Consider the following 16182-nt stretch of genomic DNA (forward strand, 5'->3'; position numbering starts at 1 on the left):
GTGGCTCTTGGTATAATCACAGAATTGTGCATTCATTACCAAAATCAGTTTGAGAACATTTTCATTGCTCCAAAAAGAAAAATCTGATATCTCTAATACCCCCTGTTCTAGTTTGCTAATGCTGCTGGGATGGAAAACACCAGAAATGGATTGGCTTTTATATAGGGGGTTTATTTAGTTACACAGTTACAATCTTAAGGCCATAAATTGTCCAAGGTAATGCATCAATAAGCGGGTACTCTCACTGGAGGATGGCCAATGGCGTCTGGAAAACCTCTGTTAGCTGGGAAGGCATGTGGCTGGTGTCTGCTCCAAGTTCTGGTTTCAAAATGGCTTTCTCCCAGGACGTTCCTCTTTAGGCTGCAGTTCCTCAAAAATGTCACTCTTAGTTGCTCTTGGGGTGTTTGTCCTCTCTTAGCTTCTCCGGAGCAAAAGTCTGCTTTCAAAGGCCATCTCCAAAATGTCTCTGTAAGCTACAGCTTCTCTCTCAGCTCCTGTGCATTCTTCAAAGTGTCCCTCTTGGGTGTAGCAAGCTTACTCCTTCTGTCTGAGCTTATATAGTGCTCCAGTAAACTCATCAAGGTCCATGCTGAATGGGTGGGGCCACACCTCTATGGAAATTACCCAGAGTCATCACCCACAGTTGGATGGAGTGCAATTCCATGGAAATAATCTAATCCAAATGTTCCAACTTAATACCCACTAATATGTCTGCCCCCACAAGATTTCATCAAAGAACACGTCTTTTTCTGGGGGACATAATATATACAAACCATTAACCCTTCTCCCCCATTACTTAGCATTGGCATGGTACCTTTGTTATAACTGATGAAAGAGTATTACAATATTATTGTTAACTATAGTCCGTAGTTTGCAGTAGTTGTATTTTTTCCCATATACCACCCTATTATTAACATCTTGTAATAATGGTGTATATTTGTTCTAGTTCATGGAAGAAAATTCTTACATTTGTACTATTAACCACAGCATTATCAACAACAGGGTTCACTATGATATAAAGTGCCATGTTTTATCCTCTAGCATTCCTTTAAAAGTTTTACTGAGAATATTCACACACCATACAATCCATCTGTTTTAGTTTGCTAATGCTGCAGAATGCAAAACACGAGAGATGGATTGGCTTTTTTTTTTTTTTTTTTTAATCATCATTTTATTGAGATATATTCACATACCACGCAGTCATACAAAACAAATTGTACTTTCGATTGTTTACAGTACCATTACATAGTTGTACATTCATCACCTAAATCAATCCCTGACACCTTCATTAGCACACACACAAAAATAACAAGAATAATAATTAGAGTGAAAAAGAGCAATTGAAGTAAAAAAGAACACTAGGTACCTTTGTCTGTTTGTTTGCTTCCCCTACTTTTCTACACATCCATCCATAAACTAGACAAAGTGGAGTTTGGTCCTTATGGCATTCCCAATCCCACTGTCACCCCTCATAAGCTACATTTTTATACAACTGTCTTCGAGATTCATGGGTTCTGGGTTGTAGTTTAATAGTTTCAGGTATCCACCATCAGCTACCCCAATTCTTTAGAACCTAAAAAAGGTTGTCTAAAGTGTGCGTAAGAGTGCCCACCAGAGTGATCTCTCGGCTCGTTTTGGAATCTCTCTGCCACTGAAGCTTATTTCATTTCCTTTCACATCCCCCTTTTGGTCAAGAAGATGTTCTCCATCCCACGATGCCGGGTCTACATTCCTCCCCGGGAGTCATATTCCACGTTGCCAGGGAGATTCACTTCCCTGGGTGTCTGATCCCACGTAGGGGGGGAGGGCAGTGATTTCACCTTTCAAGTTGGCTTAGCCAGAGAGAGAGGGCCACATCTGAGCAACAAAGAGGCATTCAGGAGGAGACTCTTAGGCACAAATACAGGGAGGCCTAGCCTCTCCTTTGCAGCAACCGTCTTCCCAAGGGTAAAACTTATGGTAGAGGGCTCAACCCATCAAACCACCAGTCCCCTATGTCTGTGGTCATGTTAGCAACCATGGAGGTGGGGTAGGCGAATACCCCTGCATTCTCCACAGGCTCCTCAAGGGGGCACTACATCGTTTTTTTGTTTTGTTTTTTTTTTTTTTTTTTCCTTGTTTGTCTTTTTTCTTTTTTTTTTTTTTTTAACTTTCCCTTCTTTTTTCAAATCAACTGTATGAAAAAAAAAGTTAAAAAGAAAACAAACATACAATAAAAGAACATTTCAAAGAGACCATAGCAAGGGAGTAAGAAAAAGACAACTAACCTAAGATAACTGCTTAACTTCCAACATGTTCCTACTTTACCCCAAGAAAGTTACATACTATAGCAACATTTCAGTGAACTTGTTCCTACTACATCCATCAGAAATTAACAGACCATAGTCATTTCTGGGCATCCCCAGAACGTTAAATAGCTTATCTGTTCTTCTTGGATTATTGTTCCCCCTTCCTTAATTGCTCTCTACTGCTAGTTCCCCTACATTCTACACCATAAACCATTTGTTTTACATTTTTCAAAGTTCACATTAGTGGTAGCATATAATATTTCTCTTTCTGTGCCTGGCTTATTTCGCTCAGCATTATGTCTTCAAGGTTCATCCATGTTGTCATATGTTTCACCAGATCGTTCCTTCTTACTGCCGCGTAGTATTCCATCGTGTGTATATACCACATTTTATTTATCCACTCATCTGTTGATGGACATTTGGGTTGTTTCCATCTCTTGGCAATTGTGAATAATGCTGCTATGAACATTGGCGTGCAGATATCTGTTCGTGTCACTGCTTTCCGATCTTCCGGGTATATCCCGAGAAGTGCAATCGCTGGATCGAATGGTAGCTCTATCTCTAGTTTTCTAAGGAACTACCAGACTGACTTCCAGAGTGGCTGAACCATTATACAGTCCCACCAACAATGAATAAGAGTTCCAATTTCTCCACATCCCCTCCAGCATTTGTAGTTTCCTGTTTGTTTAATGGCAGCCATTCTAACCGGTGTTAGATGGTATCTCATTGTGGTCTTAATTTGCATCTCTCTAATAGCTAGTGAAGCTGAACATTTTTTCATGTGTTTCTTGGCCATTTGTATTTCCTCTTCAGAGAACTGTCTTTTCATATCTTTTGCCCATTTTATAATTGGGCTGTCTGTACTATTGTCATTGAGTTGTAGGATTTCTTTGTATATGCAAGATATCAGTCTTTTGTCAGATACATGGTTTCCAAAAATTTTTTCCCATTGAGTTGGCTGCCTCTTTACCTTTTTGAGAAATTCCTTTGAGGTGCAGAAACTTCTAAGCTTGAGGAGTTCCCATTTATCTATTTTCTCTTTTGTTGCTTGTGCTTTGGGTGTAAAGTCTAGGAAGTGGCCTCCTAATACAAGGTCTTGAAGATGTTTTCCTACATTATCTTCTAGGAGTTTAATGGTACTTTCTTTTATATTGAGATCTTTGGTCCATTTTGAGTTAATTTTTGTGTAGGGGGTGAGGTAGGGGTCCTCTTTCATTCTTTTGGATATGGATATCCAACTCTCCCAGCCCCATTTGTTGAAAAGACCATTATGGCTCAGTTCGGTGACTTTGGGGGGCCTTATCAAAGATCAGTCGGCCATAGATCTGAGGGTCTATCTCTGAATTCTCAATTCGATTCCATTGATCTATATGTCTATCTTTGTGCCAGTACCATGCTGTTTTGGCAACTGTGGCTTTATAATAAGCTTCAAAGTCAGGGAGTGTAAGTCCTCCCACTTCGTTTTTCTTTTTTAAAGTGTCTTTAGCAATTCGAGGCATCTTCCCTTTCCAAATAAATTTGATAACTAGCTTTTCCAAGTCTGCAAAGTAGGTTGTTGGAATTTTGATTGGGATTGCATTGAATCTGTAGATGAGTTTGGGTAGAATTGACATCTTAATGACATTTAGCCTTCCTATCCATGAACATGGAATATTTTTCCATCTTTTAAGGTCCCCTTCTATTTCTTTTAGTAGAGTTATGTAGTTTTCTTTGTATAGGTCTTTTACATCTTTGGTTAAGTTTATTCCTAGGTACTTGATTTTTTTAGTTGCTATTGAAAATGGTATCTTTAGATTGGCTTTTATAAAAAGGGGGTTTATTTGGCTGCACAGTTACAGTCTTCAGGCCATAAAGTGTCCAAGGTAACACATCAGTAATCAGGTGCCTTCACTGGAGGATGGCTAATGGCGTCCGGAAAACCTCTGTTAGCTGGGAAGGCACGTGGCTGGCATCTGCTCCAAAGTTCTGGTTTCAAAAATGGCTTTCTCCCAGGACGTTCCTCTCTAGCAAGCTTGCTTTTCTTCAAAACGTCACTCACAGCTGCACTCCGTTCAGTCTCTTTGAGTCAGCATGTTTTATATGGCTCCACTGATCAAGGCCCACCCCGAATGGGTGGGGCCACACCTCCATGGGAGTATCCCACCAGAGTCACCTCCCACAGCTGGGTGGGGCACATCTCCATGCAAACAACCTAATCCAAACATTCCACCTTAATCCCCACTATTCTGTCTGCCCCACAAGATTGCACCAAAGAATATGGCTTTTTCTGGGGGACATAATACATTCAAACCGGCACACCATCCAAAGTACACAATCAGTGGCTCACAGTATAATGAAATAATTGTGTATTCATTACCAGTCAATTTGAGAAATTCTTATTGTTCCAAGAAGAAAAATCCCATATCCATTTTACCCCCCTATTATTGACACAGCATTGGGATCGTACCTTCATTACAATTGATGAAAAAATATTATAATATTATATTATTGTTAACTATAGTCTATGGTTTGCATTAGTTGTAAGAATATTATTTTCTAATATTGGAATTTATGCTTGGAATGGCTTACTCAAATCTTGATAAAAATTTTAAATATGAGCTCTTCAACTTTTGATAGTTCATCACCAATGAGAAACTTTGTTCATGCAAAATGTAAAAGCATTTTTTTACAACCATTCAAAAATTTATAACAATTGAAATTATATCATCTAAAAACTTGTCCTTTAATTGACAAATATAACTTCAAAATTTTTGTGATGATGCAAATGACTTTTGAATTCAATTGAAGTTCTTCATGGCAATTATTTCAAAATAATGATGAAGATATAATTTACATAAAATGCATGTGTTAGAGCTGTGCTGAAAGCTTGGCTGCCATTGAAAGGGCACATCAGCTGCAGAGGGACAGAACTTGCTAATATATATGAAGATGAGGATTTGCACTGCTTTCTAGAGCCATGAGCTACCTTAACCTCTACTAGTTGCACTTTGAGTTGCAAACTATGCTCCTTGGGCACTTGGAACAGGAGCTTCTCCAGCAGGTCCACAAGTTCCTTATTCATGGTTGGCAGTGGTGCACTCTGTATCTGGCTTCTGAAATGGAGAGACAAGTGATAGATCATCTTCTTGGCAATGTGGAGCAGTGGGTGCCTGATGTCATTTGTTATACTCACCACCCACAGTGACCAACCGTCATGCCATAGGATCCTCTAGTGCTCAGAGCCTCTTACTGGAAAGTCCTGGAATGGACTGCTTTTAGGTGCTTGACCCCACCTGGGCACTTTGAGAAATGAGAGGATCAATATCTTTGGGGGCCCCTGTAATCCATTTGTATCACACCAATGTCCAAAGTATCAAGTAATAGATGGTAATTAGGAAAAAGGAGTTCCATGATGAATTAAATTTGGAAAATAGTGTCAAACAAAGTTAACAGGTTTCTTTACTACAGAATATCCCAAACGTTAAATACTAATATGCATTATAAATCTCCAAGAGGAGAATATAGCATTCCAGACATTTTCAATCATTGAAGCCTTTTACTGAGAAGCAACTTGAGGTACTATAGTTAAGTCAAACACATTTTAGAAAATGTATTGATGAGAGGTTATTAAAAGTTAGTCTGTCCTTAATATAAAAACTTAAACATAGGAATATGAATACCTATTTCAGACCAACAGCATTAAACTTATTGGTATACGACTAGTGTACTAGTCTATTAAATAATGATAATGTTTTCAAAAAACAAGGATTACCATTATCATTACTATGCCTTAATGTTGTTTTGATAATTCTGGCCATTGCCATAAGCCAGAAGGAACAAGTATAAATATCTGAAAAAAGAGACAACATGTATTATCAGAAAATACAAAATAACTGAAAAAGGATTGTAATTAATAAAAAGTTTCAGGAAGTAAATGGGTATAAGATCATTAGTACAAAAACCAACATTTACCTCAAATAGCAGTTTAAAAAAAGATACTCTCACAATATCTACAAAATCCATAAAATATCCAGACATAATCTTCCTGGAGAATTGTGTGTGACTTAATATTTTAATTTAGGGATATAAAAGGGGTTATATATCTAATATATATCTCTTAGATGTGAAAACTAAATATTTAAAAATGTTAATTCCTTATCAATGTTAATCCTTTCTTCTCTGCTTCATTGCAATGGCAATAGAAATCTCAAGGTAATTTATTTGGAACTTCTTGAGAAAGGATTTCTAAATTTCATTTGGAAGAATAAACTGGTGAGAATATTAATGAACATTATTAAAAAGAATAGTTAAGTGGCAATAAGTAAAATAGCATAGTATTGACACAAGACTAGAAATAGAAATGCAAATCAGAATAGAATCAATAGAATAAGAAATCAATAAAAGTATCAATCACTTAAAAGATTATAACACATTATAAAGTAAGAGGAAAGAAACTTAAGTGCTTAGTAAATTAGCAAAAGTCAATTTACCCTTTCAATCACATGCCGAAATAAATTTCAGATAGATTAAGGAACAAATATATTTTTTAGATTGTAGAAGAAGATAGAATTGAGTATTCACCAAATCTCTAGAAAAAGAATGATTTTCTCCTTCCCTCTTGTCCTTTCAGAGGTTAAGTTTCTAAACCTTTAAAGATGAAAAGAAATCTCAATAGATTTGACTACTTAAAAAATAAAAGATAAACTCTTAAATAATCTTAAATTTAAAAAGCAAACATCAACTTTGGGCAGTGGCAGTGTCCTCACCAATGAGATTTTTCTACTGTATTTATTTTGGCTAATAAAAACTTTCCCAATATCCCAAAGAAGTTCAACTTTATTAAGCTCATTGTATCTCAATGGGATAATAAGGTATATGCACAAAGATGAATTGGCCAATATTTTTCAGTTAAAAATTATAACAATGAAAAGTTTGCAACAACCTGAATGTCTACAATTAGAGGATTGGTTAAATATATTATGGTACAGTTTTACAATGGAACACCAACTAGTCACTGAAAACGCTAATGTAATAAATATTTTTTGAGAATGAAATATACTCACAATTTATGGTTGAGTGAAAAATAGATTAGGGAACATTAAGAGTAGTTAATTCTGGGTAGTAGGATTCAAAGTGACTTTTACTTAATTTGAACTCTTCCATATCCTCTCCTGCACCCCCAGTAATCATGTATGATTTTAATGATCAGAAAGGAAATAGAGCTGTTTTTATTTTAGAAAAACAGATGTAAACAACTGACCTGGGAAGTCATTTACAGTAATTTTGACATAGGGTTAAGCGTCTTTTTTATTTAAAGAACTCATACAAATTGGTAAGAAAACCTTGATGATCCCAGTAGGGATGAGCAGAGAATATAACTGGACAATTCATGTCATAGAAAATACAGATGATAAACAAACATATGGATCATTGTTTAGACTCACTTGTAATAAAAAGTAAATTTAAACAATGAGGTAATTAAAAATTTTTTTTGGCTTATGAATTAGCAGAAGCTATTTCCTGCTATGTTATGTATAATACAAACTTAATACCAGTAAATTATGGTACATTCATTTGCTACTGTTAAAATTGGAAGGTTAGGTAGGTTATGTTGCACCCAGGAAAAATTTGAACATTTGAGTAGAATAATTGGGAATTAAACAGTTTTTATACTATGAGTACTAATAGATGTAGAGGGAAGATAGACCTGGGTTCAATCTAGCTCTGCCACTTAAAAACTCGGTGATCTTGGGCAAGTTGCTTAACCTCGTTGAGCTTTGGTTTCTTTTTCTCTAAAAATGAGATTCTCACTTGTCTGATTGTAAATGGTTGTAAATGTATACAAATCCCCTGACACAGAACTTAGAACATAGTGTTTGTTCAATTAAGAATTTGTTGAATGGCTGGTGATTATTAAATATGACTGGTGAATATTAAGTACTGTATATGAAAGGATGTGTGTGAAAACAGATTGGAGGAGAATACACAAAATGATTAGTAGTTATGTTAGAGTAAAGGGAATGTAATTAAAACTTTTACTGTTTTCTACAATTTGGTAATTTATATATAATTAAAATATTATCTAAACTGTGCCCCACCCCAGTCAAGATGCTGGAATAAAATAGGGTTCCGTCTCCCCTTAAAAACTTTGAACCAGCAAGAACTGGCAGAATCATGTTTCCCCATGGTTCCAGAAACAGTTAAAGGACTGCAGCAACAGAGTTATTGCTGAATCAAGAAAAAGTGTTAGGATCCAACACCACCACAAAAAGCGAAGGATCTTGTGGTGCCCTGGTTGGCCCCTTCCTAACCCCTCACTGGCTCAGTGTGGAGTTGGCCTGTGTTCCCAGTGCAGATCCCTGATCCCAGTTCCAGAGAGTGCAGAGTGGCCCTTGTGTACATGATGGGAGCATGTATGCCTGGCCCAAGCTGTCTGGTGGTGGCCTGATGGACTCACCATCCTAGAACTTACCCTGTGTGTAGAAAGCAGCTCAGAGAACTCTCCTACAGAACGCTGTGGGTGAGCAGTCAAGTTGTGCTGCCTGGGGCAAGGGATTGCTGGCTATAGGACGTACAGTGCAGTGCCTGGGACTGTGAAGAAACTGTTTCCTAGGGAAGAGGTGGACATTTGTAACCGTATATATGGGGGAATTCCTAGGGCCACAGGCAGGTGTGCCAGAGAAGGCACTGTGTGGAAAGAATCAGGGAGGCCTCCCCACACTTTAGCCTAGAGCTGAGCTATTCTCATACAACCTAGTGTATGGAAAAGCCCTGAGGGAAAGCACTTGCACAGGTCAATCTGCAAAGACTGGAAAAGGTGCTTTCTTTTTTTTGCCTTTTCTTTTTGTTAGCTCCGGTGGTAACGCTACCTGGATACAAGCCAAAGGAACAGGCTCTGAAGAGTCTACATTCCAGTGACAACACATTAAAATATCAAAATGTCCAGGTTTCAACGAAAGGTTACAAAAGATATGGAGAAACAGGAAGTGATGGCCCAGGCACAGGAGAAAAGTGAATGTCAGACCATGCTACTTCGCTGCTTAGAACCCTCCATCCCCCAAGTGGTTTCATGTCTCTTTTAGAGTAAAAGTCAAAATCCTTAAAGTTGTTAAAGGGCCCTTATAGAATCCATTCCCACCCCACCCCCCACCATTCTTCTCCCCCCCAAACTCATACCTTTCTGACCTTATTTCTTACTATTCTGCGCTTGTTTTCCCTGTGTAAAATCTCTTCCTGCAGATATTCACAAGGCTGACTCTTGCCCCTCCTTCAAGTCTCTGCCCAAATGTCACCTTATAAGTGAGTCAGGCCTTTTCTAATCACCATACCACCCCACTCTACACTACCCACCCCCACTGGCACTCCCCGTGTCCCTTCCCAGCTTCGTTTTTTCCTTTATTATTTAGTACCACTTCAATACTGTATATTTTACTAAATATCTATAGGCTTATATATTTTCTCCAATGATAATAGCTCCACCAAGGCAGGGATTTTCATCTATTTTTTTCTTTGCCATATTGTTAGCACCTAGAATAGTGTCTAGCATATAGAGGGTACTCAAAAATTATTTATTAAATAAATGTCTTTAAGTTGTTTTGTATAAGTAAATCTTATTCCCCAAATTACTTTGAAAGCTCTTTGAGGGAATGTCCCATGTTGCTTTTGTATGCCTCTCATCTCCCAACTTCATGCCTCTTCAAACATAGAATAAATCAAGGCAGGCAGGAAACACTATTGATAATAATCAGTATCTGTTGTGTTGGATCCCCTCTGCCTCTCAGGCTAGAACTCTGCCCAAAGTGCTTGAAGTAGAAGACAGGCTGTTTTCTAGGCAAAATGAATTGATCACAGAGTCAAAACACTAATCTTTGGTGGTGAGGGGAGAGAGATAAACTGAATGGGCACAAGAGGATCCCTGTGAAGGGGTGCTGGAAATGTTACATATCTTGATCTGGGTGGTGGTTCCATGGGTAGATACACATATATTTCATTCACCTTTGTGCTTAAGAGTATACCATTGGTACTTTATTGTATATTTAGTATTCCTCAGAAAAAAGTTTGAAAAAAAAAAAAGATAGTCTGTTCTATTCTTTGAGATCTCCAGAGGAAGTTAAATATGTTAAATGGTATATTAAGAAAATCAGGAAAGAGTTTTTTATGTTCTTCTTTATTGAGAATTTCTAGTTTGGTTGTTGAAATGTTTGTTTTGAATTCAAAATTAAAGTAAAATAATTTTTATTTATTTTGTCTTTTACAGAGATAGCAGTAGCAGAATTTCACAAAAAAATCAGAGATGCTTTTGAGGTGTTTGACCATGAATCGAATAATACAGTGGATGTGAGGTTTGGAAATGTTTTCTTTGTTAGAATTCTAAATTAGTGATACAACTCCTTAAACTGGAGAGGGCTCTTTTCTCTTCTTTTTACATTATATACTTTTTACAAAAATACCTTGTATTTATTATGCTATTACAGTGTTTATTTTCCTCTACTTTGTAAAAGTTCTTTACTAACTATTGCTTCAGATAAATACTCCTTCTTATCCTTCATAGTCTGGTGGAAAGAATATACCATGATGCCCAACCTATAGACTGTAAACTCTGTGATGGAGATGAACTCCACTGTAGCGTTAGTGTTTGACACATGGTTGGCATGCTATAAATATTTGTTGAGTGAGTGAATAGAATTTGCTTTTAAAATATATAGATATGTGTTATCAAGATATGAGTGAGATATTACGAAGAAAGATTAATGATGCTTAAACGATGGTACCGTACACTCCCCAAGTAAAATAACAGAAGGAACCAAAATAAAAGAAGGGAAAGTGAGAGAAAAACAAGAACATTGGTAGATCTGAACAGAGGACTAGGAGACACATAATAGCTTGGGACTGAGACCAAAAAAAAAAAAAAAGAAAGGAAAAGAAGGCAAAAGGTAAAAAGAGAGAGTAGAAAGATGTGAGTTTAATAGAAATTATGGGATCCATGCCACAGACTTCAAAGAAAAGCAATAGGACCATTCTTCCAGGAGGCCAGGCTCAATAAGGGTTATTTGATGGGATCACAATTCTAAGACTCAGAATCTAGTATTGGAGTCCAGCAAAGCAGTGGGAAGTTATTTCTAAATGGTACTGGTAAGAACTATTTAATGTTTGTAAGCCAGTGCCCTCATTTCCAGTGCTGGTGCTTCACACTTCAAAGCTAAACTGAATGACTAATTTGAGACTTTATTTATGACAAATTGTAACCATATGTATTCCTTAGTTTCTCACACCTGAAGACACAAGGTGTGACTGCAGGTTGGGAGACTATAAGTGCATTTACTTTATAAGTCAGTGCATTTACTTTATAGTAGTACCTTATAAAATTTTGTTGTATACCTCAGTGATGGTTATGGGTTTTACATCAGCGGGTAAGGTAGAGAATGAAATTAAGTTTGTCTGTCTAGCACCTTGTATGTTACTGCTGGTTTTGTGTGAGCCTTGGCTCAACCATTGCCAAGGGAGAGTAAGGCAGTGTCTAGGGCTGCAGCATTCTTCAACTCCAAATGGCTCCATTCAGCTTGTATTTTGTGTGAACAACCCTCCTTGCCCTGTGCCTTGACTGTCAGCATCCTAGCAGGAAAGTGCATGCGTGGGATGGTGATAGCATTTGGGGAAGGGGTGGGTTGTGGTGGGGGAGGACATGTAGCTTTTGACTGCAATTTGAATGAATAAATATATGAATTGTCACATCTTGACCTGAGACCTCTCATTGAGGCTGAAGGGTTCTCCTCCTGGGGACAGGGGAGAGAAGTATTGTTAGAGAAGTGAGGGAAAGTGGAAGAAAGACCAGTCTAGCTTTATGAGAAAAAAGAGGAAGAGAGAAAAGAAACCAAGGTTTGCTATCTGACAAAGCCCTGTGTACATCACCTTATTTTAATGTTTTTGTTTGTGCAGTAAAAGTTGGCATCTCTGTTTTTGGAGAGAAGGAGAAGACAAATGGTTTGCTCAAGGTCATATCAGAGTTTTTCTAATTCCAAAGTGTTTGCTGTATCACATTGATCACATTGCCCCCATAGTCCTTCATAGCTTGTCTCTTCCCTTTGGGCTCCCTGGAAGTAGCAGTGAAAAGTAAATCTCTCCAATCCTTTAGAGCGGTGATGCTAAACTTTTTTTGTAGAAGAGCCAATTTAGGAACAGTAAACATGTTTATTGGCTGCATCTTTTTCCCATTCAAAATGAAAATAATTATACTGAGGCCCTGAGGGAAATGTATATTCCTACATCTTAAATTGTCTACTTTATTGAATAAAGAAGGTTGCTAAGAAAATTGGCGTTCTTCTAAGTGCTAAAATATTAACGTTAAACACATTTGAGGAGTAGCAATATGGATGAATGCAGCTTTCTAATCTTTATTCCTTATGTTAATTTGTGTAGTACCCTCAAGTTTAAGAGTGTTCTTATGCTGCTTGTAATTATTACCATCCACTCTTTATAAAACAGAAATTGAAGATAGAGAGGTAAAAGGACTTACCCTAGACCGCATGACGGGTTAGCAGCAGAATTGGAACTCAGATTAATTTCTTCTGTTCAGGGCAGCATTTTCCAAGTCTGTTGTGCACCAGCCCTGGGCTAGGCTCTGGAAATGCAATGATGAATAAGGTTTGGTTCTGCCTTTCCAAACCTCTGCTCTCTGTGCCTTTGTAAAAACAATCTGTCTAGAATTTACTTTGTTATGTGATTAAAAGTGACCTTTTTTTTTTTTTCAAATTTGTTTGCTTCTTGAATTGTTAGACACAATTTATAATCTACTTAATTTTGTGTAATTAGGTCTTATTTGGGCTATTTATTCTGATGTATTGCTTTACCTTTCAGTCTTGTATTAGTTCAACACTATATTGTTAGCAATTTATAATATGCTTTAATATTTGGTAGAACTGATCTCCCTTTATTATTATTCTTTTTAAACATTTTCATTAAGAGTTGAAGGGAGGATCCTGTGTGAAGACTGAGTAGTGTAATGGGGTGTCTTTAAATGGAGAATTCCAGAGACATATATACTGGCTTAGTTTGGGCAGGGAAGGGAGAGTGTGTGTGCGAGGCTAAAAGGCATTTGGCTGTTCCTGCTCTGATGTGCTTTATCCCAAGGTGGGAGGTGTGCTGCTATTTCCTTGGTGATGCAGACCCAGCCAGCTTTACAAGTGAGTTTTGAGGTAGCTAGTCTCCCTTATCCTTACCTCTGCTTTGTACTCATTGAAAGATTTAATTTTAAATTGTATCACATTAGATGGAGGTTAGGTCTGGTATTGTGATTACCAGGCAGCCTGTGGGTTGTGCATCACTATCTAAAACAGTATAAGATGGTCTTGCTGCTTCCCTCATGTCTCTGTAGGGCAACCCTGAGGTCTGGAATCAGACTTCCTGGGCTTTAAGGCTAGCTTTGTGACTGTGGGTAACTTATTTATTCTCTCTATGCCTCAGTTTTCTCATTTACTTCATAGGACTGGCATAAGTAAGTGGTTCTCCAAGTGTACTTTGGGTACTCCAGAATGTACCTAGGACCCTTTCAGGGGTCTGTGAAGTCAAAGCTATTTTCATAATAAATCTAAGACATTATATACTACTTTCATTCTCATTTTTTCACAAGTCTATATTGAAGTTTTCAAAGGCTGTATGATGTGGTATTGCAACAGATTGAGTGAAGAAGCAGATATAAGAATTCAGCTGTCTTCTATTAAGTCAGACATAAAAGAGATTTGCAAACATGTAAAATAATGCCATTTTGGTAATAAATTTATTTTTTTGTTTCAGAAAATAGTTATTGTTCATAAAATTATGTTATGTAAATAAATATTGGTTTTATTATTGTTTCTGAATTAATAAATATTTTTAAAAGTTCAGGTTTAATTTCTAAAATGGAAAATATAGGTAAATATCACCCATTTAAGAAAAGGTCTTTGAGGGTTTCAACGATTTTTAAGAGTGTAAAAGGGGTTCGAAGAAAAATGCTTGTGAACCATTGTTTGACTTTTTAAAATCTCTTAGAACAATATTAGCTTGGAATTTAAAGCTTAGAACAATATTAGTTATTATTTTTCCGCTTTTATATTTTTGAAATAAATAATTCAGACTGGTTTCTCTCCACATTAATTTGGATTAACAATGTTGTATTCTACATAACAAAATCTTTATAAGAATAACTCAGTTCTGTGCATTCTGTATTCATATTTAAGTTCTGATGCATTCATTTTCCTTTCTTGTTTTCCTTGTTAAATAGCTTTTGAAAGCTGGTAGCTTGAAATACACTGAGGCATGTTTTCAATATCATAAATTAGGGGCATTTTATTTTGCTTCATATAAAACATAGACCATAATACATCTTTATTTATATACATTTTCCTTTCTATGTTCAGAAACCAGTAAGAATGATTGAAAATTAAATTTCTAAATAGATAATAGATACATAGGAGATAAAATTCTGAAAGTACAAAGAATAATATAATGGTAAGTAAATCTTTTCATTTCTAACCCTTGGATGTCTACGTCCTCCTTCTAAAATCAAGGTTACAAGTTTCTCTAATTCTTCCAGAGATAGTCCATACAAATGTAAGTGTGTGTGTACGTATGTGTGTGTGTTTAATGTAAGTGGTAAGATACTATTTAAACCATTCTGCCCTTTGCTTTTTTCACTTATCAATATGCTTGGTGTTTATTCTTTATTAGTACATAAAGAGCTTCCTCATTTCATTGTATGGATGAACTGTCATATATTGAATCAGTCTCCATTAATGGACATTTAGGTGGCTTCCAGGCTTTTGCTATAGTAGTGCTGTGGAGAATATTTTACTATGCATGTCATTTTGCAAAGATCAGTATTTTTCTCTAGGATAAATTCTTGCAAATATGTAAAGGTGCATAGGTATTTTGGGTACATACTGTTATCTTGACAGTATATTCTCTCACCTCAGTATATGAGAGTACCTGTTTCTCCAGTCCCTCTAAAATAAAGTTTAATTGTCAAACTTTGGGGTTTTTGTCAATCTATGGAAACAGAAACTTAGTGTTGATTTTCATTTTCCTAATTAAGAGCATGTTTTTTATGTCTAAAAACTGTATTTCTTTCCTTTTTTAAAAAAAACATTCTATGTCATTTTGCTTGTTAATAATAACATGATAGAATCCAGTGCTCTTCTCCTACTTTTTAACTGTGAGACTTTAGAACTAAATTTGCTCTGACAAGTATATTTTCCAGTACTAATCAAGACCTGTGCTAGTGGTGGGCAGGCCACACTGTCAAGAATACTTACCTAAGAAGCTATACATTTCTAAGAGACCTGATAAAGCTGAGATATTTTCAGGTGGCTTCCTCGAGATCATTTAGACATTTTTTTCCTCACTTTTTAAAAAATGTTTGCCATTTTAATCATTTGTAAGTGTACAATTCAACTCCATTAATAACAATCATGATGATGTGCAACCAACACCACTATCCATTACCAAAACTTTTTCTTCACTCCAAACAGTGGCGATGACTCTCCATTTCTCCCTATTTCTAGCCCTTGGTATCCTCCAATATACCTTATGTCTCTATGAATTTGCCTATTCTAGGTATTTCATGTAAGTAAAATCATACAAAATTTGTCCTTTTATGTCTGGTGTATTTACTTAGCATAGTGTTTTCAAGGTTCATCTATGTTGTCACAGGTATCAGAACCTCATTTCTTTTCAAGGTTGAATAATATTCTGTTGCATTCCTCACATTTTGTTTATCCATTCATTTGCTGATGGACACTTGTGTTGCTTCCACCTTTTGGCTATTGTGGATAATGCTGCTATGAACATTGGTGTACAAGTATCTGTTTAAGTCTCTGCTTTCAGTTCTTTTGGGGATATACTTAGAAGTAGAATTGCCAGATCATATGGTAATTCTATGTTA

General features: G+C 36.5%; 1 protein-coding gene across 2 annotated transcripts in view; it reads left to right on the forward strand.

The window, feature by feature from the left end:
• Positions 1–16182, forward strand: part of EFCAB2 (EF-hand calcium binding domain 2) — a 221211-nt gene that overhangs the window by 109306 nt on the left and 95723 nt on the right. The window contains exon 3 of one of the 2 annotated variants that reach the window (XM_037822489.1): positions 10525–10609. In XM_037822489.1, coding sequence (XP_037678417.1) covers positions 10525–10609 — 85 coding nt within the window. The remainder of the gene's footprint in view (positions 1–10524; positions 10610–16182) is intronic. The other variant, XM_037822494.1, reaches the window with a different exon arrangement.

Source organism: Choloepus didactylus, chromosome 2, assembly GCF_015220235.1.
Source record: "Choloepus didactylus isolate mChoDid1 chromosome 2, mChoDid1.pri, whole genome shotgun sequence".
Classification (NCBI taxonomy): Eukaryota; Metazoa; Chordata; class Mammalia; order Pilosa; family Megalonychidae; genus Choloepus; species Choloepus didactylus.